Below are 27,192 nucleotides of genomic sequence, written 5' to 3'. Positions count from 1 at the left end.
CTCTCACCTCTGCTAAACAGGCCTACTTCACAACCCTCATATCGTCCTTATCCTACAACCCCAAACAGTTATTCAAAACTTTTAACTCTCTCCTCCACCCCCCACTGCCCCCTCCAATCTCTCTCATCTCTGCTGAGGACTTTGCCACACACTTTAAAAATAAGATCGACCAAACAAGGCAATTCTTCATTGTTCAACCACCACAACCCCTTTGTATACCAGACCAATGCCCAAACCCCATAACCTCCCTATCCAACATCACTGAAGGGGAGCTTAATTGTCTCCTCTCCAAATTGCACTCCGTCCTTTCCTCAACCGTCAATCTACTAAAATGCTTGTGCACGCCCTCATCATCTCCTGCCTCGACTACTGCAACATCCTTTTCTGTGGCCTCCCTGCGAACACCCTTGCACCTCTCCAGTCCATCCTTAACTCTGCTGCCCAACTAATTTATCTCTCTCCTCACTACTCCTTCACTTCTCCCCTCTCCAAATCTCTTCACTGGCTTCCATTCCTGCAGTGAATCCAGTTCAAATTAATAATACTGACCTGCAAAGCCATCCATAACCTGTCTACTCCATATATCTCTGAACTAATCGCCCGATATCTTCCCTGGCGTAATCTCCGGTCCTCCCAAGACCTCCTTCTTCCTCCACACTTATTCGCTCCTCACCCAACCGCCTCCAAGACTTCTCCCGAATATCCTCCATCCTCTGGAATTCTTTGCCCCAACATGTCAGACTATCAACCACATTCGGATCCTTCAGACGGAACCTGAAAACCCACAGGAAAGCTTACAGCCTGCACTGACCCCGCTGCCTCCTCATCACTACCGGATCTACCACCTCACCAGCACCGGAGCTCCTGCAACCCCCAAACTATTGTCTACCCCATAATCCTGTAGAATGTAAGCCCGCAAAGGGCAGGGTCTTCTCCCCTCTGTATCAGTCTGTCATTGTTAGTTTGCTTACTGTAAGTGATATCTGTAATTTGTATGTAACCCCTTCTCATCTACAGAACCATGGAATCAATGGTCCTATATAAATAAATAAGAATAATGGTACTACTACTCTTGCTTCTTGTTTTCTTAGCTACTTGACTGTTTTCATACTGTTGCATGCTAATTTTTCTTCAAATTGGATTGGACTGGTAGAAGAAAGAAAATTAAAAACTACCTCAAAGCCACAGATGTCAATAATGCCTAGCGATCTGTCAGTCTCTCGTGCATTGAGCCAATTGTTTCCTTTTTCCAAAAGCCAATCAAAGAGCAGAGCATAGAGTGTTTGAGAGATAGCATCCCTGGCAAATAAAGCAAAGTTGTTAACCATTTATTTTATTGATGTTCTTACTATATCCAATTTTGCTTTATTAATCTCAGCGAGTCAGTGCCGAGCTTACCGAACATCTATGGAGGCTTCTACTGAAAGAGGGGAAAAAACCCGGTCGTAAGACGTCCTCTAAAACAAGAAAGATTTTATCAACATAACTCATGTAACATTGATCATAATTGTAGAATATTACAAGAAAAACACTTATGAATTGCGATTCACAGTAGATGTAAATTCTCTTAAATAAGTATTGATTAAAATTTCCTAATGGTCTTAAAGCCCTGTCCCTTCTATACTACAAATCCCGTGCTGTCTTTTAGACATCTGTCTGTACTCATTTGTCTATACAGTATGTGTCTGTCTCCATATATGCTTTGCTTGTTTTTGATGTTTGTCTTTGCAAAAACTGATATTAGAGGTTAGAAATTTAAATAAAATTGTAATTTTTTAAAAAGTATTGCTACCAAAACTGGTTTTGAGCAAAGTTACTTAGAGAAAAAGGAATATCAGGAAGTTGGACTGGAATTTAACAATTAAGGTCATGGTTTTGATGAAAAAAATAGAACACAATTAAAGGGAACCTGTCACCAAGCGTTTTACCACCTTATCTGAGATCAGCATAAAAAATTAGAGACAAATATCCCGATTCCTGCGATTTTTCACTTACTGGGCTGCTTGCTGTAGCTTTGATAAAATCACTGTTATATCAGAAGTAAATTATCACTAGAGAACTAAGTAATCTTGCTGTAGTCCTCCATATTAATAAGCTTCGTATAAGCCCACCATCATTACTATTGACAACTTTCTGCCTATGCACAGAATATGTCAATCAGTGGTGTGGGCGTGGTTATGCTGAGTTTAGCATTCAGATGACTGTTAGATCTGTATCAGAGAAAACAGTGATTTTATCAAAGCTACAGTAAGCAGCCCCGTAAGTGACACATTGCTGGGATAAGAGTCTCTGACCCTCCATCAATCTGTTCTCAGATGCAGTAGCAAAAATTGATGATAAAAGTGCTTCCATACTGTTAGATCTGGATCTTAAACAGGGTAATTCATTGGACCTAGAAATAAGCACTTGGCTATGACAGCCTCAGTTTTGTTAATAAGTCATGTCCAGTAGAAAGGCAAAGATAGAAGGGAAAAATCACATTATACACACACATTAGAGAGGAGTTCGAACTCTTCTCTGAAAGATGAGATCAGAACAGAGAAGGATCAACAAGTTGAATTTCAAGACCCAATCCATTCATTCTGCCAGGAAATAATCTGCCTCCAAAGGTGTCTGATAGTGACAATATACAAGTATGTGTTTGAATCAATGCTTTTATGACTTCTCCAAGAAAAACAGCCCAGCATAATATCAGATGAAAATGAAAACCCATCAATATGACACATATGCTATAACTAATGGCCAATCTGGCCTGAAACACTTTATTGGCAAATTTTTCCTCTAATTTGCCATTAACCCCTTTAGACTTATCCATACGTTCAGGTTGGAAAGGACTTCTTGACCTTGGATGTATGGATACGTCATGGTGATTTTGCGTGCACAGGAGCTGTTCAGTGATTCTGACACCTGGCTCTCATTGCCAGGAGCAGTGCTCACACCACTTACAGCAGTTTAACCCCCTAAATGCTATAATAGATTATTGATGGCAGCATTTAGAAGACAGGGAGAGGGAGGGGCTCCCTCTCCCCACTAATCGATGCCTCGCTAGGGGCTAATCGTTACCATGGTGACCCGATGTCTTAACAGCAATTGAAAACATTGATACAATCCGTAACCAACTAAATCATAAAGTACCCCATAAAATAAATGTTATTATTAAATAATTAAAATACCACCAACCTGTGGTAATACCATGCAAACAAAAACACACCGTGAAAAACTGGTATAGGGATGAGTATTCTACAATGATTACTAAGCTGGTGCCTGCCTATCTGCGGGGGTTGGCACCCTAGGGGAAGCGTTGTGGCGCCCCCGCTCCATAGCTATCACATATGTACCATCAGGATACATGTTACGAGATCGGGCCTTCTGATGAGCCAGAGGGGCGAAACACGTTGAGGCAGTGTTCATTTGAGGCGGATGGCATGTTATGTTAGAGATGAGTACTTTATCTTGACCCGTACTTTGATGTGGATTTAACAGTGTACTCACGGCAGTACCTTTTAATATGGCATAAAAGGACACTAACTGTTTGATTTGGTACACTAGTGTTCATATGAGTATACGGGCGAATTGGAAAGCTAAGATACGAGAGATTTAGGTATCTATGACAGTATACTGTGTACAACACTGTTAGCCACTGTGCTGCATTTATCTAATTGCCATCCTATGCCTTCTCACATGTTCTCTATTTGTTTTTATAGTACGGTGTGGGGATTAGTTTTCCTTTATTACAGGAGTGATCTATGTTTAGTGGTTAGGGTTACCTTTAGCAATATGTCTGGGTAGAGGGACCCAATTGGACTATTAGGGCTTATCTAGGAACCCCAGGGCCAGCCATCGTGGAGCTGGGGTGCCACAAGGCTTCCCCTAGGGCGCCAACCCCCACAGATAGGCAGGCACCAGCTTGGTAACCATTGTAGAATACTCGTCCCTATACCAGTTTTCCATGGTGTGTTTTTGTTTGTATGGTATTACCACAGGTTGGTGGTATTTTTATTATTTAATAATAAAATTTATTTTATGGGGTACTTTATGATTTAGTTAGTTAAATACAGTACATGCAGCCGCTCACTCTAGTCCCGAGTGCCGGCGGCAGTGCCGGGTATTGATGCGCGAGTTTCTAGCATTGCACTCGCAAGTGTGACCCCGGCCTTAGTGTCATGATGCTTTGCAACACAGGGAGCTACATTCGCAATGATCCTGCTGTAGGCTTTATTTAGATATCAGCTATTTTTGTCATGCGTGGGAAAAAATGGACCGATTCTCATCAGTGTTGTAGATCAGATTTTTCATCAGTGTTTGGTCAGTTTGTTCATTTTTAGTTTTAATTGTGTATTTTTATTAAAAACGTTTTATAAAAAACACAAACAATGAAAACCAATACTGCCCCCAAACAAAAAAAATCCACATACAGAACATGGTTCCTAAAGAGCATCGCTACTGTAAGAAAAGTCCAGCGTATTACAAAAAAAATTGGTTGTGTTAATACATTCAGGAGAAAGAGCAATGAAACAAATGACAAACCTGTAACAAAACCACTCTACCCCAGTTCCTCTACTCCAGAATATATAAAATAATAAACTCCAAAAGACAAAGAGGACAAGTATACCGCCTTACATATTCCTCCCAGAGCGGGAAGTCAACAAAGTACTATGAATGAACCACTTATCCCTGTCTACCAGGAATAACAGTTTGAAGACACAAAAGAGCACAGTGAGGTCAAAAATACCCATTTTTACTATCAGTGCAGCATCAGTGATTTTCTCATATGCCAAAATTGTAACCAGCAGATATCATACATGTCACAACATTTGTAGCGCAGGGTATTACTTAAATAATAAATACAATGCATTTTCAAGTTCCCTGGTTGGATTAATAAATAATCCATAAAAATATATGTTTGATGTATATTACTCACAGTTACATGCTGAGTAATTGATTTCTGAAGGGCCTCAGGTGATATCTGTAGAAGACTGGCCACAATTCTAATCTCTGTGATCCTGAATCCAGCTGATGTGCTGATTGTATCGCTCTGGAATTACACATAAAACAGCGGTGAACCAAAATGTGGAGAATAAATGTAAAAGAAGAACTAATTACGATTAAAAGTTCTTACATGAAACGAAGTAAAGCAGATGTTCCCCAACTGCAGAATGGCACTCAGGACAGTCCAGATGGAAGTTAGCTCAGTGTCTGAAAGGCCAATCCCACGAAGACATTTTACAAGCATCATGAAGTCCGTCTTGTCATTTTTTCCTAGAAGATCACATGCTCGACCCTCAAAAGTCATTAAATTAATAAATTTCACTATATATTAAAGTTCTAATTTCAGTTAAACAAGCAGGTATATGATCTTGTTTTCCTTAAAACTGTGATAATGTTAAAGTAGTGTAGTGTCAGTGTTTTAATATACTGACCGATTGTCATCTTCTCCGGTATCCAATATCACTACGATCTTCTTCTAAGTCACATGACAGTTTCATAGCTTTTTAGGTTGAAGGTAGACATAAATCCATCAAGTTTAACCTATAGACTAACATATTGATCCCAAGAAAGGCAAAAACTGCATGGCGCAGATGCTAATAGACCCATATTAGGAGAAAAATGTCTTCCTGACTCCACATATGGCAATCAGACTAGTTTCCGTTGCTGGATACTGGAGAAGATGATCATGGTTGGGTTAGTATACTAAAAACTGACACAATACTACTCTAAAATTTACTACTACTCTAACAAGTTTAAAGGGAACCTGTCACCCCCCCCCCCAGGGCCTATTAAGGTAAAAGAGCAACCTGAAGCTGCACTAAGGCTGCATTCTGTGAAGGTGGCTCTTATGTTTAGTATCCCTAGGAATGCTGAAATAATCACTTTTATAAATTTTGTGCATACTTCTACTTGACTCAACCTTTAATACTGCTGTTTAATATTTTCTGTACTGCTGTTGCTTCTGAACATGTGTGATATAGGCAAATAAAATAAGGAATAGCCTCACATCTCTGTGCACTGTATATGGGACCATCATGGCAGTTAGTATCCACCCACTAGCTCAGAGAGAACTGAAAATTAGAACCGGAGGCTGCAGAGGTGACATCTGTTACACCTTCCACACAAAAAACAGCCTATTCTGAAAATTCACCTGAAACTACAGGCACAACAGGGTGGGTAATTTATCATGTTTTTTTCATAAAAATAATGACTTATTATGATTTTCAGCTCATCACTTTTTTTTTTACTTATTATGTGTTGAATACTAGGTGTGGTTAACTATGTAAATAGTTTTAAGCCAGATTTCTAAATTTTACTTTTAAAAAGTGGGAATTCTCACTCGAGTAGACAGGTGGTATAACCAATGAGGAAATATCTCTAAGCAGAAATGTTATATTTAAAGATGAACTAAATTTAGCAAACATTGTGCAGCACTTTGATAAATTTGGCACAAAAAATGGCAATAATGCTCAGCAAAATGGACTTAAAAATTTCCACCATGATAAGTTCCTCCTTAAGGGTTTATACATACCGTAAGTTATGAAATTACGCCCCAACTTTTTGAAATAGTTTTGCAAGAAATTATTACTTACCTTTTGAGCCCCCCCAGTTCCCTATACCCATTATAGTTACACCCGTGGATTTGGCATATGCTGTGATTGCAACTCACCTGATTAAGATAGTAGTAAGTTTCAGGTTCCTGTAAAAACAGTCTTTGCTTCTCATTCTCTGAAAGTCCATCAAGCAGCTCGTAAAAAATATGGAACCCCCTCTCTCCCAAAGCCTGACAAAAGAAAATTGCTGAAGTGGTAAGTAACATATTCTCTTTGTGTTTTCAAAGAACAAGAAGTTTACCAACCTGGAAAACAACTCGGCTCTTCTCCAGCAGATACTGAGTCACAGAGCACCCCACCAATGAACCCCTGAAGACATGTAAGCAAAGGAATATCCTTAGAATAACCATATAAATTATACCATACATTGTTCCTATCAATTGGACCATGCAGTGTTAATATCAGCAGGACCGTGTTTGCACACATCAATAGCGCCATTCATTGCTCATAGAATACAATAGTAAAAAAAACAGTATATACAGCAGGTTATTAACCTCTTCATCCCTGATCGATTTTCCATATCTTGTTTTCGTTTTTTCCTACCCTTCTTCCAAGAGCCACTACTTTTATCCTTTTCCAGCCATATGAGAGCTTGTTTTTTGTCGGACGAGTTGTACTTTTGTATGACACCATTCATCCATTCACCAAAACAAATCCAAGTGCAGTGAAATTGCAAAAAAAAGCACAATTCCACAATTTTTTTTTATTTACCATGTTCAATATATGGTAAAACTGACCTGGCAATATGATTCTCCAGGTCACTACGAGTACACAGATACCAACGATGTATAGTTTTTTATTTAAGTGGTGACAAAAAATTAGAAATTTTGCACACAAAAAATTCAGTTTTTGCCGCCATTTTCCAAGACCCGTAATGTTCTCATTTTTGGGTCTATAGAAAATCATACAGCTTCCAGAGACATAGGATATGCTTTGTGCAGAAAATACTCTCCGCAGTGTGCAGATAAATAGCGATGTACAGCATATACAGTTTGTGACTAGTTTATCACAACTGTTTGAAATAAAAAAATCTGCTTGTTGTTTAGTCTCCAGCAACAAATCAGAGCTCATCTTTAATTTTATAAAAAGTTATGATGAAATGAAAGCTGCTCTGTGATTGCTTGCTATGGACAACAAAGACAATTTCTTTTAGACAATTTTGATAATGCCCCTCTTGGTAAATAAAACAGATTTTCATGCCTTGCTCTACATTTATCACATATGTTAAACACTTTCAGTGATCGTCTTGAAAAAGATGGCTTGCACGAAAGGGTCATGGCTTTGTTGGCAAGTCGCATGACCTAATAATATGTGACTCTCTAGTCCATATTCATCAAGACCAGCATTGTTCATACATCTTAAAAAATCAGGGGCGTATTCAAAGTGGCGTATACCTAGCCACAAATCTTACTCCAGTCAGGAAATTGAGTAACATTTCGGGTGTAAGGAATTCCTCAGCTTATGATTAGATGAGCAGGCAGCACTAGACCCCGTTCCACCCCAGCCCTGACCAGTTTGGCCAAAAGTGGAATGAAAACACCAAAAGTTGTAACATTTTTACACAATGTCAAGTTGCATAAAAATTTTGAGACTTTTCAAAGTGTCTTATGCCAGATTTCTGACTTAAGCACTTTAACCCCTTCCTGACGTCGGACGGGATAGTACGTCCGACGTCAGGTCCCCTGCTTTGATGCAGGGCTCCGCGGTGAGCCCGCATCAAAGCCGGGACATGTCAGCTTTTTTGAACAGCTGAAATGTGCTCGCAATAGCAGCGGGTGAAATCGCGATTCACCTGCCGCTATTAACTAGTTAAATGCCGCTGTCAAATGCAGACAGCGGCATTTAACTACCGCATCCGGCCAGGCAGCCGGAAATGACGTCATTGCCGACCCCCGTCACATGATCGGGGGTCGGCGATGCTTCAGTATTGTAACCATAGAGGTCCTTGAGACCTCTATGGTTACTGATTGCCGGTAACTGTGAGCGCCACCCTGTGGTCGGCGCTCACAGCACACCTGATTTTCTGCTGCATAGCAGCGATCTGATGATCGCTGTTATGTAGCAGAGGCGATCGAGTTGTGCCAGCTTCTAGACTCCCATGGAGGCTATTGAAGCAAGGCAAAAGTAAAAAAAAAAGTTAAAAAAAATGTGAAAAAAATAAAAAAAAACATAAAAGTTTAAATCACCCCCCTTTCGCCCCAATCAAAATAAATCAATAAAAAAAAATCAAACCTACACATATTTGGCATCGCCGCGTTCAGAATCGCCCGATCTATCAATAAAAAAAAGCATTAAAAAAATCCAAAACGCCAGAACTACGTTTTTTTGGTCGCCGTGACATTGAATAAAAATGCAATAACGGGCGATCAAAAGAACGTATCTGCACCAAAATGGTATCATTAAAAATGCCAGCTCAGCACGCAAAAATTAAGCCCTCAACCGACCCCAGATCATGAAAAATGGAGACGCTACGAGTATCGGAAAATGGCGCAATTTTTTTTTTCTTTTTTAGCAAAGTTTGGAATTTTCTTTCACCACTTAGGTAAAAAATAACCTAGTCATGTTAGGTGTCTATGAACTCGTAATGACCTGGAGAATCATAATGGCGGGTCAGTTTTAGCATTTAGTGAACCTAGCAAAATAGCCAAGCAAAAAACAAGTGTGGGATTGCACTTTTTTTGCAATTTCACCGCACTTGGAATTTTTTTCCCGTTTTCTAGTACACGACATGGTAAAACCAATGATGTCGTTCAAAAGTACAACTCGTCCTGCAAAAAATAAGCCCTCACATGGCCAAATTGATGGAAAAATAAAAACGTTATGGCTCTGGGAAGGAGGGGAGTGAAAAACGAATACGGAAAAATGAAAAATCCCACGGTCATGAATCAGGGCCAATTTCTGACACAGTGTAAGCCAAATAAAGATGGTTGAGTAATGTTAGACTGAAAAATTTGGTGCATCTTTAAAGATTTTACTGAGCTACTGTAATGCATTTGCCTCATCTAACATCTTGGCTATTTTTGTACTGTCAAAAATATGACAATTTTTAGCAAATAGGCCTCACTGAGTCAAGTGTAAACTTAGATCTGGGGGTCTGTAGATGTGCCAAATTTACCATAGTAGAACTTGCTGGGTACTGTAAAGTTAGACACTTTATTTTAGACCATTCGTTTTCACCAAAAATTGTTGCATGGTGACCATAAATTTATGCAAATTACAACTTCACTTTCCGGGAAAGAAAAAAGTGTTGGGGACATGATCATTCTTTTTGGTACAAAACATTAATAAACCTACCTAAAAAATTTACTCCAGATTTTTGGTGTTAAATATTGTAGAAAATCAGCAAAAAAAACTTTCGCAATTGTGGACCACTGTGTCTAGGGTGTTGATAGCATTACAATAGACATATTGTCCAAATGGTGAATACAGTGGTATGTATCATGTACACTTGTACCATGTTAGCTTAAAGGCAATGGTTGCCAAATTTGATCTTCAAGATTATCTAATTGTGCATTTGTTCAGTTTTCTTCACAGATTTACAGCTGAAATTATTAGTGCTCTTCTCTCATATTAGTTACTATATACATGAACATTATAAATACAGTTGGTCAAAATTGTAATACAAAAATACACATTGTACGTTCTGATGGTTCTTTATTTTTGAAGGTGGCAAGTGAAAAAACATCAATGTTTAAGGTGATTTGTCTAAATCCAAGAGAAATACCTTTGAAAGAACATCTGAAGAACCTGACCACAGCGAGTAGAATTACAGTTCAGCACTGTTTTGGCATTTCCAAAACTTTCCAAGATGGTAAGAAAGTCAAAGATCTAGAAAATAAAGTGCTTAGGAGTATTAAATATAATTTGACTGAGAAAACACCTGAAGTGCATTAATAATACCTGCTGTAAGCAAACATTTCAAAGGGTAAGCGGTTGAGTTTCTTCACACGTTCAATATGCAAATGTCATCACGGTGGCTGAATTATGCTCATTATTTTTTAGGAATCTGACTGAACACTATAATTATTTAAGCTAGTTAAAAGAATGTTTAATTTTTTATTGATCAGAAATCTAATAAACATTTCAGATATTTATCACTAAAAACAGAAGCTACAAATCATTTGCATTCAGCAAGTATCAATTGTAACCTTTCACCTCTTGATTATAATGATGGTATTAGAATAAACTGTATTGCCAAAGTATGTTAACCATCTTGCATGCAATTTACTCATGCTTGCCATCATTTGAGAACTGCCTTCAAGTTCAAAAGTGATGTGTGCAAATATTTGTAGCAAACCTTGCCCCTATTTACCTATTTACCATACCACTTTATGGAGATCATATCCATTTACATATCTCTTTCTTATCATATGTTGGGCAGCACGGTGACGCAGTCACAGCAGCCTTGCAGCACTGGAGTCCTGGGTTCAAGCCCCACTAAGGCCGGCGTCACACTGGCGAGTTTTACGGACGTAAGAGCGCAGAAACTACATCCGTAAAACTCGCATAACATACGGCACAATTATTCTCAATGGGGCTGCTCCTATTAGCCGTATATTACGGTTCAGTATTATACGGCTTTCTACGGCCGTACAAAATCGCAGCATGCTGCGTTTGTCAGCGTACTGCGCAAAAAAATCGCCAATGAAAGTCTATGGGGGCGTGAAAAATACGGATTCCACACGGACCAGCAGTGTGACTTGCGAGAAATACGCAGCGGTGTTAGTGAAAAGTCGGTAATTCAATTGCCGGCTTTTAATTTCTCCTGCACAAACCCGACAGGATATGAGACATGGTTTACATACAGTAAACCATCTCATATCCCCATTTTTTTTGCATATTCCACATTACTAATGTTAGTAGTGTGTATGTGCAAAATTTCAGCGCTGTAGCTGCTGAAATAAAGGGTTAAATGGCGGAAAAAATTGGCGTGGGCTCCCGCACAATTTTCTCCGCCAGAGCGGTAAAGCCAGTGACTGAGGGCAGATATTAATAGCCAGGAGAGGGTCCATGGTTATTGGCCCCCCCCGTGGCTAAAAACATCTGCCCCCAGCCACCCCAGAAAAGGCACATCTGGAAGATGCGCCAATTCTGGCACTTGGCCACTCTCTTCCCACTCCCTGTAGCGGTGGGATATGGGGTAATGAAGGGTTAATGCCACCTTGCTATTGGAAGGTGACATTAAGCCAGATTAATAATGGAGAGGCGTCAATTATGACACCTATCCATTATTAATCCAATTGTAGGAAAGGGTTAAAAAACACACACACACATGATTTAAAAGTATTTTAATGAAAAAAACACAGCGGTTGTTGTAATAATTTATTGTACTCTCAGTCCATCAGGAACACCCTCGCTTGGAAAAATAATAAACGCACAAGATACATACCTTCTGCTGTCAGATCAGGTCCCACGAAGTAATCCATCTGAAGGGGTTAACTAATATTACAGGCAGAGCTGCGATAATCCACTCGCTCTGCCTGTAATCCCCGGGTGCTGAAAGGAAAGCAGTGATCTATACTTACATTCAGTTGCGGTGATGCGCCCCTGCTGGATGTTCTCATGAACTGCAGCCTGGGAACTTTTTCCCACGCTACAGGTCATATGAGGACATCCACCAGGGGGCGCATCACCGCGACTGAAGGAAATGTAGGTCAATGACCTATAGTTACCTTCAGTCGCGGTGATGCGCCCCCTGGTGGATGTCCTCATTTGACCTGTAGCGTGGGAAAAAGTTCCCAGGCTGCAGTTCATGAGAACATCCAGCAGGGGCGCATCACCGCAACTGAATGTAAGTATAGATCACTGCTTTCCTTTCAGCACCCGGGGATTACAGGTACGAGCGAGCGGTTTATCGCAGCTCTGCCTGTAATATTAGTTAACCCCTTCAGATGGATTACTTCGTGGGACCTGATCTGACAGCAGAAGGTATGTATCTTGTGCGTTTATTATTTTTCCAAGCGAGGGTGTTCCTGATGGACTGAGAGTACAATAAATTATTACAACAACCGCTGTGTTTTTTTCATTAAAATACTTTTAAATCATGTGTGTGTGTGTTTTTTAACCCTTTCCTACAATTGGATTAATAATGGATAGGTGTCATAATTGACGCCTCTCCTTTATTAATCTGGCTTAATGTCACCTTCCAATAGCAAGGTGGCATTAACCCTTCATTACCCCATATCCCACCGCTACAGGGAGTGGGAAGAGAGTGGCCAAGTGCCAGAATAGGCGCATCTTCCAGATGTGCCTTTTCTGGGGTGGCTGGGGGCAGATGTTTTTAGCCACGGGGGGGCCAATAACCAAGGACCCTCTCCTGGCTATTAATATCTGCCCTCAGTCACTGGCTTTACCATTCTGGCGGAGAAAATTGCGCGGGAGCCCACGCCAATTTTTTCCGCCATTTAACCCTTTATTTCAGCAGCTACAGCGCTGAAATTTTGCACATACACACTACTAACATTAGTAGTGTGGAATATGCAAAAAAAATGGGGATATGAGATGGTTTACTGTATGTAAACCATGTCTCATATCCTGTCGGGTTTGTGCAGGAGAAATGAGAAGCCGGCAATTGAATTACCGGCTTTTAACACATATCGCGCTGAATGAAATCTAAATACAGAATATATATATATGTGTCTCAATGACATATATATATATATATACTGTATATATGTTTTCCCGAACATTTGAGCACATAAATCCATTAGATGTCGGTTTTGCAAGCCTGCGCGAAAATCTCGCAGTACGGATGCCATACGGATTACATACGGAGGATGCCATGCGCAAAATACGCTGACACACCCTGACTACGGATCACTATTTTGGGAACATTTCACCGTATTTCGGCCGTATTACGGCCGTAAAATACGGACCGTATTGTCTTACGCCGAGTGTGACGCCGGCCTAAGGACAACATCTGCAAAGAGTTTGTATGTTCTCTCCGTGTTTGTGTGGGTTTCCTCTGGGTTCTCTGGTTTCCTCCCACATTCCAAAGACATACTGATAGGGAATTTGTGTGCAAACTGTAAAGCGCTGCGGAATATGTTAGCGCTATATAAAAATAAAGATTATTATTATATGTTTTGAGTGATAATCAGCACAAAAGATGTGACTTTAGTCTTTTGTACTTCCACAGATAACACAGTGACAACTCTCCAAGTACATATAATCTATTAAGGCTGCTTTTACACATCAGTTTTTTGCCATCAGTCGCAATCCGTCAAATTTTGAAAAAAACGGATCAAACGTCTGGTGCCGCCGGATCCGTTTTTTTCTCATAGACTTGTATTAGTGACGGATTGCGATGGATGGCCTCACGTTTCATCCGTCGTTCACCGGATCCATCGAAAATTGTCTGTCCGGTGGCCGGAGACAATGGACAAAGTAAAGTTTTTTGTCTCCGTCGAAAAAACAGACAGTGCCTCATCCGTCAAATGATGGAATCCGGTGACGGATTCCGTTTTTTTTTTAACTGAGCATGCTCTGATTTTTTTAGAATCCTTTAGCCAGCCCCCCTAGTCGGATCCGTCGAAAAAACGAATCCGTCGCATCAGTTTTTCACAATCTGCGACGGATCCGTTTTTTTTCAAAATACGACGGATTGCGACTGATGGCAAAAAACTGATGTGTGAAAGCAGCCTAAGGGTAAGTTCACACAGGACTTTTTTGCTGCTTTTTTTAATGCTAATTTAGGTGCGTTATTTTGGTGCGTATTTGGTGCGTTTTTTGGGTACGTTCACACAGGACTTTTTTGCTGCAGATTTTTGCTGCATATTTTTGCTGCTTTTTTTATGCCAATTTTCAGCTGCTAGGACACCTCACAATGGCTCTTCACACCTTACTACCAGGAACTCCCTCACAATAGATCACAATCAGGACACCTCACAATGGCTCTTCACACCTCACAATGGCTCACAATGGCTCTTCACACCTCACTAACCACACCCCTAAGCTCTTGGCTGTGAGATCACTTCCTGCTGGCCATGATTTTCTGCACAAAAAACTCAGCAAATAATGCTACATGCGTTTTTTCAGCGTTTTTTTCATCACCCATTCAAGTCAATGGGTGAAAAAACGCTGCAAAAACGCAGCAAAAACGCTGAAAGAAGTGACATGCCCTATGTCCAAAAAAAGCAGCAAAGCAGAAGATACTGATCAAACAAAAAACCAACGTGTGTGCATGAGATTTCTGAAATCTCATAGGCTTTACTGGTACTGTAAAAAGCAGCTGAAAATTAGCATAAAAAAGCAGCAAAAAAAAGCAGCAAAAAAGTCCTGTGTGAACTTACCCTTATAGTGCCTCCTTTGTGTCTTCCCATGGTAATGTTTATCACTCTGTGCCTTCATACTATAATAGTGCCACCCAGTGTCCTCCAGAGCTTTGGACAGCTGTAAACCACAGTGTTTAAGTAACTTGTGGCTTGCTAGAGTAAGCAGTGTATACCCCTCTTCTGCCACCATAGCTTTCAAATATATCTGCAGACATAGAAAATGTTAAATGTGCCTCCATCCTAGGTGATTTGCCAACTCCTCTGAGAGTCTAGGAGGTCTCTCGTATTTTTTGGTAGCTTCCCAAACATTCAAGGTTAGCAAGTATGAATGAATTTCTTGGACATCTTATTGTTAAACTACTGGTGTTAATATTGAGGTGGAATCCTTGCCACTTCCTAGGAAGGCTCTTCACAAGAAACGTTTCTGATGGAATGGGCCCAATCAGCATGAAGAACATTTGTGAGGTCAGACAGTAATGTTGGATGAGAAGATCTGGATTTCATTTGAGATTTAAAAAGGTGTTTGATGGGGGTTCTGGGTGTGCCCACCTATTTTCTGTACACCAAGATCTTTATATACAGGGTGGAGCGCGGTAATTTGCTGATTTGGGAATGAAATAAAAAAAATTATGATCATTAGAAAAATTTATTTTATATTTTAATTATACTGAACAGTAATGGAATTTTTAAATTACATGGTTTTAAATAGTGTATCTGGCAAATGTCGACCTTCGCTATCCACACACTGCTGCATACGTTTTCTGAAGTTTTCATGAACTCTAACAAGCATGTCCACTGGTATTCTGCCAATTTCAGCTTCAATATTGTTCCTTAGGTCTTCCAAGGTGTTGGGACGGTTGATATACACCTTAGACTTCAGGTAACCCCAAAGGAAAAAATCGCATGGGGCTAAATCTGGTGAGCGTGCTGGCCAGTTTACATCTCCCCTCAAAGAGATAAGCCGTCCAGGAAACATTTGCCTCAAACAATTCATGGTAACCCTCGCTGTGTGTGCAGTGGCACCATCCTGTTGGAACCATGTATCCTCTAGTTCCATTGCCTCAAGAGCCGGCTGAAAATAATCCTGTATCATAGACAAGTACCGTTCGGAGTTCACAGTTATGGCACGACCGTTATCCTGAAAAAAGTAAAGACCAATGATGCCTACTCGTGATATGGCGCACCACACAGTGACGCGGTCCGAATGCAGAGGTCTCTCGTGAACTTCTCTGGGGTTTGTTTCACTCCAGTAACACATATTTTGTTTGTTTACATACCCACTGAGGTGAAAATGTGCCTCATCAGAAAAAAACACAATTGTGTCACGGGGTATCGTTGCTAACATGTCTTCACAAGAGGTCCGCCGTGTCAAATAGTCCCGTGCTGACAATTGTTGGACCACGCACATTTTATACGGGTGAAAATTCAGTTCATCATGAAGAATCTGGTGGAGAGAACGTCTTGAAATGCCAAGAGCAAATGATTGCTTCCGAGCAGAGCGTTTTGGAGATTGCAGTACTGCTGCTCTAACTCTCTCGATGTTTTGTGGTGTTGTAATCCTTCTCTCAGGTCCCCTTCGTACACATGACACATTCCCTGCTGTTCTGAATGCATTCACCCAATTTACAATTGATTGCCGTCCAGGAACACGTCCGCGTGGAGGAACAGCGAATTGTAAATTAAAAGCACGCTGCACTGCAATGATCGAGTGGGCATTTGAAAAATACGCTTCAACACAAAATGACCTCTCCTCACGTGTCCACTGCATGATGGCAACTGAAAGGCGGAGGAATACAAATCTCCCATCAGCCACTGTAAGCCACACCCACTCTCCCCTCTCTTCGACCGACAGTGCCGCCACAGCATGCAGTGCAAAAAAGCAAATTACCGCGCTCCACCCTGTATATCTTAGTGATCTTGCATTGTGAACAAAGTTCCAGTCATGGTGGAACAAGAAGGCTATGTGCACTCAATGCAGATTTTGATGCGGGTCAGCAGCGTTTTTGGACGCGCGGAATTGCATCAAATCCACAGTGTAGTGCACAAGCAATGTTAGTCAATGGGAAATTAAGAATTGTTGTGCACATGCTGCGGAAAAAAATGCGCGGATTTGCAGCGTTTTATTTTCCTCAGCATGTCAATTCTTTTTGTGGATCTGCAGCGTTTCTGCATCCATTGAGTCAGGCAAATCCGCACCAAAACCGCAGGTTTAAAACAGATCTGCGGATTTGCTGTGGAGTTGGGTGCGAGAAACGCTGCAGATCGGGAGGAGGAAGCGTGTGTGGGCGGAGCCTGTGTGTGGGCGGAGAAGATGCGTGTTTATGTGTATCTGTGTGTGTCTGTGTGTGTGCGTGGGGGTCGGTGGGGCTCTGTGGGGCTGTGTGCGTGTGTCTGCGTGTCTGTGCAGATGTTTGCGTGTGTCTGTGTGTGTGCAAGGGTCTGTGGGTGTCTGCGGGGCTGTGTGTGTGTGTGCGGGTCTGTGTCTAGGCAAGCATCGTCCGATGGGACTACTAGTCCCATCCGGCTATGCCTGCTACAGTGACAGCTAGCCGATGATGGGACAGTAGTAGTCCCATCATCCGGCTACTGTGTTCAAGTGTAAAAAAAACCATACACACATATACATAAACAGTACATACAACATACAATACATACTCACCATTCCACTAATCCCCGACTCCCTCGATCACCTGTAAAAAAAATGTAAATAATAAACCAACAGTATACTCCCTGGTCCAATGTAATACATTTAATAACGAGGTTCCGACGACGATCTTCTGTGGAGAGCTGTCACATCGACAGATGTGGTCGCTCTCCAGGGGCTCTGGTGATAGTGACAGGAGGTAATCCTCTGCACTGTATCACTCTGCCGTGAGTTCAGTATAGTTCATACTATCACTTGTGGCACCGCTGCATGGGAAAATTCTCACGCAGCAGTGCCGTAAAGTGAGAGCCCATTGAACTCTCAGTGATAACACTGCAGGAGCAATTGTCTCCTGTCAGTGTGTCACTGGAGGCATATAGAGCATTCACATCTTCTGATGTGAGTGCTTGATAGGGGAGATCGTTATGGGACAGTCATTATTAAATGGACTGCATCGGACCAGGGAGTATTTGTGTTAGTTTATTTATTTATTTTTTTGCAGGAGATCAAAGGCGTCGCATGGATTGGCAGAACAATAAAGATGGCAAAACTGTCTAGTGTTTTGTTTAATTAAAACACTTTATTCTGGCTGTGTCTGTTTATTTAACCCTTTCACAACTATAGGATTAGTAATTGATAGGAATCTTATTGCCGCCTCTCCATTACTAAGCCGGCTTGATGTCACCTTACAATTCACCAATGACATCAACCCCCAACTATTTTCCCATATGTCACCGCTACAGGGCAGTGGGAAGAGAGAGGCTAAATGCCAGAATTGGAGAATCTTACAGATGCGCCATTTCTGGGGGCGGCTGTGTGCTGGTGTTTGTAGCCGGGGAGGGTCCAATATCCATGGACTCTTCCTAGGCTATGAATATCAGCCCGCAGCAGTCTGCATGGACTTTTCTGGCTATTAATTATCGAGGGACCCCACGTTGTTTTGGGCAGTCCCCCTATTTTAATAGCCAGTGAAGGCTTAACCCCTTCCCGACCTTTGACGCCACGTAGGTGTCATGAAAGTCGGTGCCAATCCGACCCATGATGCCTATGTGGCGTCATGGAATGATCGCGTCCCTGCAGATCGGGTGAAAGGGTTAACTCCTATTTCACCCGATCTGCAGGGACAGGGGGAGTTGTACTTCAGCCCAGGGGGGTGGCTTTGCCCCCACGTGGCTACGATCGCTCTGATTGGCTGTTGAAAGTGCAACAGCCAATCAGAGCAATTTGCAATATTTCACCTATGAAAATGGTGAAATATTGCAATCCAGCCATGGCCGATGCTGCAATAGCATCTGCCATGGCTGGAAATCATGTTCTGCCCCCCCACCGCCCCCGATCTCCTCCCCAGTCCTCCGTTCTGTCCGGTACCCCCCTCCGTCCCCCTGTCCGCTCCCCCGTGCTCCTGTCCGCTCCCCCCGTCCTCCGATCCCCCCCTGTGCTCCAATCCACCCCCCCACCACCCCCTCATACTTACCGAGCCTCCCGAAGTCGGTCCGTCTTCTCCCTGGGCGCCGCCATCTTCCAAAATGGCGGGCGCATGCGCAGTGCGCCCGCCGAATCTGCCGGCCGGCAGATTCATTACAAAGTACATTTTGATCGCTGTGGTAGGTTCTATCACAGCGATCAAAATAAAAAAATAATAAATAAACCCCTCCCTTTATCACCCCCATAGGTAAGGACAATAATAAAATAAAGAAAATATTTTTTTTTTCGTTTTCCACTAGGGTTAGGGTTAGAACTAGGGTTAGAACTAGGGGTAGGGTTAGGGTTAGGGTTAGGGGTAGGGTTAGGGGTAGGGTTAGGGTTATGGCATGTGCACACAGTGCGGATTTGGCCGCGGATCCGCAGCGGATTGGCCGCTGCGAATTCGTAGCAGTTTTCCATCAGGTTTACAGTACCATGTACACCTATGGAAAACCAAATCTGCTGTGCCCATGGTGCGGAAAATTCCGTGCAGAAACGCTGCGTTGTATTTTCCGCAGCATGTCAATTCTTTGTGAGGATTCCGCAGCGTTTTACACCTGTTCCTCAATAGGAATCCGCAGGTGAAATCCGCACAAAAAAAACACTGGAAATCTGCTGTAAATCCGCAGGCAAAAAATGCAGTGCCTTTTACCTGCAGATTTTTAAAAAATCGTGCGGAAAAATCTCACACGAATCCGCAACGTGGGCACATAGCCTTAGGGTTAGGGTTGGAATTAGAGTTAGGGTTGGAATTAGGGCTAGGGTTGGAAATAGGGTTAAGATTAGGCTTGTGGTTAGGGTTAGGGTTGGGATTAGGGTTAGGATTAGGGTTAGGGTTGGAATTAGGGTTACGGGTGTGTTGGGGTTAGGGTTGTGGTTAGGGGTGTGTTGGGGTTAGGGTTGTGATTAGGGTTATGGCTACAGTTGGGATTAGGATTAGGGGTGTGTTGGGGTTAGTGTTGAAGTTAGAATTGAGGGGTTTCCACTGTTTAGGCACATCAGTGGTCTCCAAACGCAACATGGCGCCACCATTGATTCCAGCCAATCTTGCGTTCAAAAAGTCAAATGGTGCTCCCTCCCTTCCAAGCCCCGACGTGCGCCCAAACAGTGGTGTACCCCCACATTTGGGGTACCAGCGTACTCAGGACAAACTGGGCAACAACTGTTGGGGTCCAATTTCTCCTGTTACCCTTGCAAAAATAAAAAATTACTTGCTAAAACATAATTTTTGAGGAAAGAACAATTATTTTTTATTTTCACGGCTCTGCGTTATTAACTTCTGTGAAGCACTTGGGGGTTAAAAGTGCTCACCACACATCTCGATAAGTTCCTTCGGGGTCTAGTTTCCAAAATGGGGTCACTTGTGGGGTGTTTCTACTATTTAGGCACATCAGGGGCTCTGCAAATGCAACGTGATGCCCGCAGACCATTCCATCAAAGTCTGCATTTCAAATGTCACTACTTCCCTTCCGAGCCCTGACGTGCACCCAAACAGTGGTTTACCCCCACATATGGGGTACCAGCACACTCACAACAAACTGGGCAACAAATATTGGGGCCCAATTTCTCCTGTTACCCTTGTGAAAATAAAAAATTGCTTGCTAAAACATCTTTTTTGAGGAAAGAAAAATGATTTTATATTTTCATGGCCCTGCGTTGTAAACTTCTGTGAAGCTCTTGGGGGTTGAACGTGCTCACCACACATCTAGATAAGTTCCTTGGGGGGTCTAGTTTCCAAAATGGGGTCACTTGTGGGGGGTTTCTACTGTTTAGGCATATCAGGGGCTCTGCAGACGTAACATGATGCCCGCAGACCATTCCATCAAAGTCTGCATTCCAAAACGTCACTACTTCCCTTCCGAGCCCCGACATGTGCCCAAACAGTGGTTTACCCCCACATATGGGGTATCAGCGTACTCAGGAGAAACTGGACAACAACTTTTGGGGTCAAATTTCTCCTGTTACCCTTGCAAAAATAAAAAATTCTGGGCTAAAAAAATATTTTTGAGGAAAGGAAATACATTTATTATTTTCACGGCTCTGCGTTATAAACTTCTGTGAAGCACTTGGGGGTTCAAAGTGCTCACCACACATCTAGATAAGTTCCCTTGGGGGTCTAGTTTCCAAAATGGAGTCACTTGTGGGGAGTTCCTACTGTTTAGGCACATCAGGGGCTCTGCAAACGCAACCTGACGCCCGCAGAGCATTCCATCAAAGTCTGCATTTCAAAACGTCACTACTTCCCTTCCAAACCCCGACGTGTGCCAAAACAGTGGTTTACCCCCACATATGGGGTATCAGCATACTCAGGAGAAACTGGACAACAACTTTTGTGGTCCAATTTCTCCTGTTACCCTTGGGAAAATAAAAAATTGTGGGCTAAAAAATCATTTTTGAGAAAAGAAAAATTATTTTTTATTTTCATGGCTCTGCGTTATAAACTTCTGTGAAGCACTTGGGGGTTCAAAGTGCTCACTATGCTTCTAGATAAGTTCCTTGGGGGGTCTAGTTTCCAAAATGGGGTCACTTGTGTGGGAGCTTCAATGTTTAGGCACACAGGGGCTCTCCAAACGCGACATGGTGTCCGCTAATGATTGGAGCTAATTTTCCATTCAAAAAGCCAAATGGCGTGCCTTCCCTTCTGAGCCCTGCGGTGCGCCCAAACAGTGGTTTACCCCCACATATGGGGTATCATCGTACTCAGGACAAACTGGACAACAACATTTGGCGTCCAATTTCTCCTATTACCCTTGGGAAAATAAAAAATTCTGGGCTAAAATTCATTTTTGAGGAAAGAAAAATTATTTTTTATTTTGACGGCTCTGCGTTATAAACTTCTGTGAAGCACTTGGGGGTTCAAAGTGCTCACTATGCTTCTAGATAAGTTCCTTGGGGGGTCTAGTTTCCAAAATGTTGTCACTTGTAGGGGAGCTCCAATGTTTAGGCACACAGGGGCTCTCCAAACGCGACATGGTGTCCCCTAACGATTGGAGCTAATTTTCCATTCAAAAAGTCAAATGGCACGTCTCCCCTTCCGAGCCTTGCAGTGCACCCAAACAGTGGTTTACCCCCACATATGAGGTATCGGCGTACTCAGGAGAAATTGCCCAACAAATTTTAGGATCCATTTTATCCTGTTGCCCATGTGAAAATGAAAAAATTGAGGCTAAAAGAAATTTTGTGTGAAAAAAAAGTACTTATTCATTTTTACGGATCAATTTGTGAAGCACCTGGGGGTTTAAAGTGCTCACTATGCTTCTAGATAAGTTCCTTGGGGGGTCTAGTTTCCAAAATTGGGTCACTTGTGGGGGAGCTCCAATGTTTAGGCACACAGGGGCTCTCCAAACGTGACATGGTGTCTGCTAGCGATGGAGATAATTTTTCATTCAAAAAGTCAAATGGCGCTCCTTCCCTTCCGAGCCTTACCATGTGCCCAAACAGTGGTTTACCCCCACATGTGAGGTATCGGTGTACTCAGGAGACATTGTCCAACAAATTTTAGGATCCATTTTATCCTGTTGCCCATGTGAAAATGAAAAAACTGAGGCTAAAATAATTTTTTGGTAAAAAAAGTACTGTTTCATTTTTACGGATCAATTTGTGAAGCACCTGGGGGTTTAAAGTGCTCACTATGCTTCTAGATAAGTTCCTTAGGGGGTCTAGTTTCCAAAATGGGGTCACTTGTGGGGGAGCTCCAATGTTTAGGCACACGGGGGCTCTCCAAACGCGACATGGTGTCCGCTAAAGATTGGAGCCAATTTTTCATTGAAAAAGTCAAATGGCGCTCCTTCCCTTCTGAGCCCTGCCGTGCGCCCAAACAGTGGTTTACCCTCACATATGAGGTATCAGCGTACTCAGGACAAATTGGACAACAATGTTCGTGGTCCAGTTTCTCCTTTTACCCTTGGGAAAATAAAAAAATTTTCGCTAAAAGATCATTTTTGTGACTAAAAAGTTAAATGTTCATTTTTTACTTCCATGTTGCTTCTGCTGCTGTGAAACACCTGAAGGGTTAATAAACTTCTTGAATGTGGTTTTGAGCACCTTGAGGGGTGCAGTTTTTAGAATGGTGTCACTTTTGGGTATTTTCAGCCATATAGAACCCTCAAACTGACTTCAAATGTGATGTGGTCCCTAAAAAAATGGTTTTGTCAATTTTGTTGTTAAAATGAGAAATCACTGGTCAAATTTTAACCCTTATAACTTCCTAGCAAAAAAAAAATTTGTTTCCAAAATTGTGCTGATGTAAAGTAGACAAGTGGGAAATGTTATTTATTAACTATTTTGTATCACATAACTCTCTGGTTTAACAGAATAAAAATTCAAAATGTGAAAATTGCGAAATTTTCAAAATTTTTGCCAAATTTCCGTTTTTTTTCACAAATAAACTCAGAAATTATCGACCTAAATTTACCACTAACATGAAGCCCAATATGTCACGAAAAAACAATCTCAGAATCGCTAGGATCCGTTGAAGCGTTCCTGAGTTATTGAGTTATTACCTCATAAAGGGACACTGGTCAGAATTGCAAAAAACGGCAAGGTCATTAAGGCCAAAATATGCTGGGTCATGAAGGGGTTAATATACAGCTGCGGACTGATATTCATAGCCTGGGAAGATCCATGGATATTAACCTCTTCCCAGGCTATAAACATTGGCGCCCAGTCGCTGGCTTTCCCTCTCTGGTGCTGAAAATTGCACAGGAGCCCACGCCATTTTTAAATTTTTTTTTAAAAAATTAAACAGATATTGCATTCAAGGCTGAGGTCACACTTGCGAGAAACTCGCAAGAGTCTTGCACCTCAATACCCGCCACTGACGCTGGGACTCAGGACCGGAGTGTGCGGCTGCATGTATTTCTAGGCAGCTGAACGCTCCGGTCCCGAGTGCTGGCGGCAGTGCCGGGTATTGAGGTGCGAGATTCGTGTGAGTTTCTCGCCAGTGTGACCCCGGCCTAATGCAGATTTTGTGTGTGTGTGTGTGTGTGTCTTTATTTAACTCTTTATGTACCATTTTATTATGTTTAGTACTAAACATCGGGCTTGGTATTATCTATCTATCTATCTATCTATCTATCTATCTATCTATCTATCTATCTATCTATCTATCTATCTATCTATCTATCCATCTATGTGTAAACATTATTGTTCAATGGAGTATGTAAATGAAGAGGTTGGACAAGAAATGACATTACAATTTTTTTTTTTGTTAAATAATAGATCTTTATTTAGCTTAAAAAACGCATACAAATCCGCATGAAAAACCGCATGAAAATTTGCATAAAAAATGAGCAGATTTTTACCTGCGTTTTCTGCCAAGAGATGCAGAATCTGTTCAGAAAATTCCACAGGCAAATCTGCAACGTGTGCATATACCTGAAAGGATCTTAATCAAACTCCTACCACAAAAGTGGAAGCTTAAAATTGTCTAAAATGCCTTTGTTTGTAGCAGCATTACATGAAAAAAGCCATTAGGTCCTTTTTTAGTGGGTACTATGTATGTTTGCTAACAGTTCTCAGAATATCTGCCAGAAACTGGAACCCAGTCAAGAATGATTCATCGCTCCAGAAATCATATTTCCACTGACCCAGAGTTGGTAGCATCTTATGACACTGAAACTTATAAGACACTGGGCACTTTTTGTTTAACAAAGTGTCCTACCTGTAAAGGTCTGTCTCCATTTCTCATATTGGGAGTTATTAGGTATTGTGCAATCACTTTTACAGTCTCCGTCTTACCAGAGCCTGTGTGTCCACTGTTGTCAAAGGAAGATAGAAAGAAAATAAAAACCAATGTTTAAAAATGATAAAAAGTCATACTTAGAAAGCAGTAGAAGACATAATAAAGATACATATAGCTTATGTCATGATAGTAACGTATTTAGATATTATCATTGTACTCACCCAGCAGGTTGATTTAAAGGTCAAATCTCCTTCATTGTTTACCCAGCATCATTTTGTACTTTTAGTATGGGATGTCCAAGTACTATAATTTGCTTATGCTTTTTCCAATTTATGTGAATTGAACTGAGCTATAAAACCAGACACAACAGCTGCTACAGTAAAGCACCATTAATCCTTCAATGGCCTGCAGCAACTCTCCCCTCTTGCCTCCTCCAGCAGCGACCCTGGGACCCTGCTCTACAGTGGCCAGTAAGATATATCTACATTATAAGACGAACACCCAAATTTTGGGGAAAAAAGTGTGTCTTATAATCCGAAAAATACGGTAATTAAAAAAAAATTGATCTGGGTTCCCCTGTATTTTTGATAAAAAGCCAGGCAAAACTGACAGCTGTGGGCTACAAATCTCAGCTGCCATTGTTAGCAAAGCTGGTATCAAGAATAGAGGGGTCCCCATACTGTTTTCTAATTATTTAAATAAATAATTTTAAAAGATTGCGTGGGGTCACCCCATTTTTGATAACCAGCCAAGCTAAAGCTGACAGCTGGGGGCTAGTATTCTCAGGCTGCTAAGGGGCCATGGATGTTGGCCCCCATAAGCCTAAAAATAGCAGCCCACAGCTGCCCCATAAAAGGCGCATCTATAGCATATTCCAATTCTGTCACTTTGCCCGACTCTTCCCACATGCCTTATGTTGGTGGCAAGTGGTGATCATATTTGTGGGGTTAGTGTCATTTTTGTATTGTCCGTTGACATCAAGCCCATGGCTTAGTAATGGAGAAGCATCTATAAGCCGTAATGGAGAGGCGTCTATAAGACGGTTGTCAAAAATGGGGGGGACTGTCATGTTCCCAATGGCAGGGAATAAACAAAAGAACATGGGCAAAAACAGGACGAGCTCTAGGGTGATGGAACCTGAGCTGACCGCGATCCTGAACCTCAACACACAACTAGCAGCAGCCGGGGAACGTTCCTGGGGGGGCTCTAGACGTCTCGCGCCAGCCGGAGATCTAGCTTCCCCTATCAGAAGAATCACAGACCTCTCTTGACTCCAGAGAACAGACCCCACAGAAATAGCAGCCCCCCACATGTAATGACGGTGAAATGAGAGGAATGCACAAACGTAGTTATGAAAACAGATTCAGCAAAATGAGGCCCGCTAAAGCTAGATAGCAGAGGATACAAAAAGGTGAACTACGCGGTCAGCTTAAAACCCTTCAAAATACCATCCTGAAATTACTTGAACTCATGTGCCAACTCATGGTACATGAGTGGTAATTTCAGCCCACTAGAGCAACCAGCAGCAGAGATTTACATATCTGCAAGCTGGACTAAAAACATGATTAAGCAAACATGAAACAGGGAAATCAGACTTAGCTTGTCCTGTAGGCTTTAGGAGCAGGTAGCAAAGGTAACAGAGACACCCTGATACATTGATAGCCGGCGAGGGAATAACAGAGAAGCCAGGTTAAATAGGAACTCCCACTTCCTGATGGAACAGGTGGATGCCAGAGACCGTAGGGAACAAGTCACCCAGCACCATCTGCAGCCACCAGAGGGAGCCCAAAAACAGAATTCACAACAGTACCCCCCCCTTGAGGAGGGGTCACCGAACCCTCACGAGAACCACCAGGGCGATCAGGATGAGTCCTATGGAAGGCACGGACTAACTCAGTGGCATGAACATCAGAGGCGACCACCCAAGAATTATCCTCCTGACCATAACCCTTCCACTTAACCAAATATTGGAGTTTCCGTCTGGAAACACGAGAATCCAAGATCTTCTCCACAACATACTCCAATTCACCCTCCACCAGCACCGGAGCAGGAGGCTCTACCGAAGGAACAACCGGTACCTCATACCTCCGCAATAACGACCGATGGAAGACGTTATGGATAGCAAACGATGCTGGGAGGTCCAAACGAAAAGACACAGGGTTAAGAATCTCCAAGATCTTATAAGGACCGATAAACCGAGGCTTAAACTTAGGAGAGGAGACCTTCATAGGAACAAAACGAGAAGACAACCACACCAAGTCCCCAACACGAAGTCGAGGACCCGCACGACGACGGCGATTAGCGAACTGCTGAGTCTTCTCCTGGGACAACTTCAAATTGTCCACCACATGACTCCAAATCTGGTGCAGCCTATCCACCACCATGTCCACTCCAGGACAATCAGAAGTCTCAACCTGACCAGAGGAAAAACGAGGATGAAACCCCGAATTACAAAAGAAAGGAGAAACCAAGGTAGCAGAGCTAGCCCGATTATTGAGGGCAAATTCAGCCAGGGGCAAAAAGGCA

General features: G+C 42.1%; 1 protein-coding gene across 1 annotated transcript in view; it reads right to left on the bottom strand.

Moving 5' to 3' along the window:
• Nucleotides 1-27,192, bottom strand: part of LOC143767920 (unconventional myosin-XVB-like) — a 199,192-nt gene that overhangs the window by 71,029 nt on the left and 100,971 nt on the right. Inside the window, exons 3-4 of the mRNA XM_077256439.1 lie at nt 6,659-6,772; nt 4,922-5,035 (exon numbers count right to left, since the gene is read on the bottom strand). Of these exons, the coding sequence (XP_077112554.1) occupies nt 4,922-5,035; nt 6,659-6,772 (228 nt within the window). The remainder of the gene's footprint in view (nt 1-4,921; nt 5,036-6,658; nt 6,773-27,192) is intronic.

This window comes from Ranitomeya variabilis, chromosome 4, assembly GCF_051348905.1.
Source record: "Ranitomeya variabilis isolate aRanVar5 chromosome 4, aRanVar5.hap1, whole genome shotgun sequence".
NCBI classification, from domain to species: Eukaryota; Metazoa; Chordata; class Amphibia; order Anura; family Dendrobatidae; genus Ranitomeya; species Ranitomeya variabilis.
Note: the sequence above shows the minus strand (reverse complement) of the source record. Positions and strands in the feature narration are given on the sequence as shown.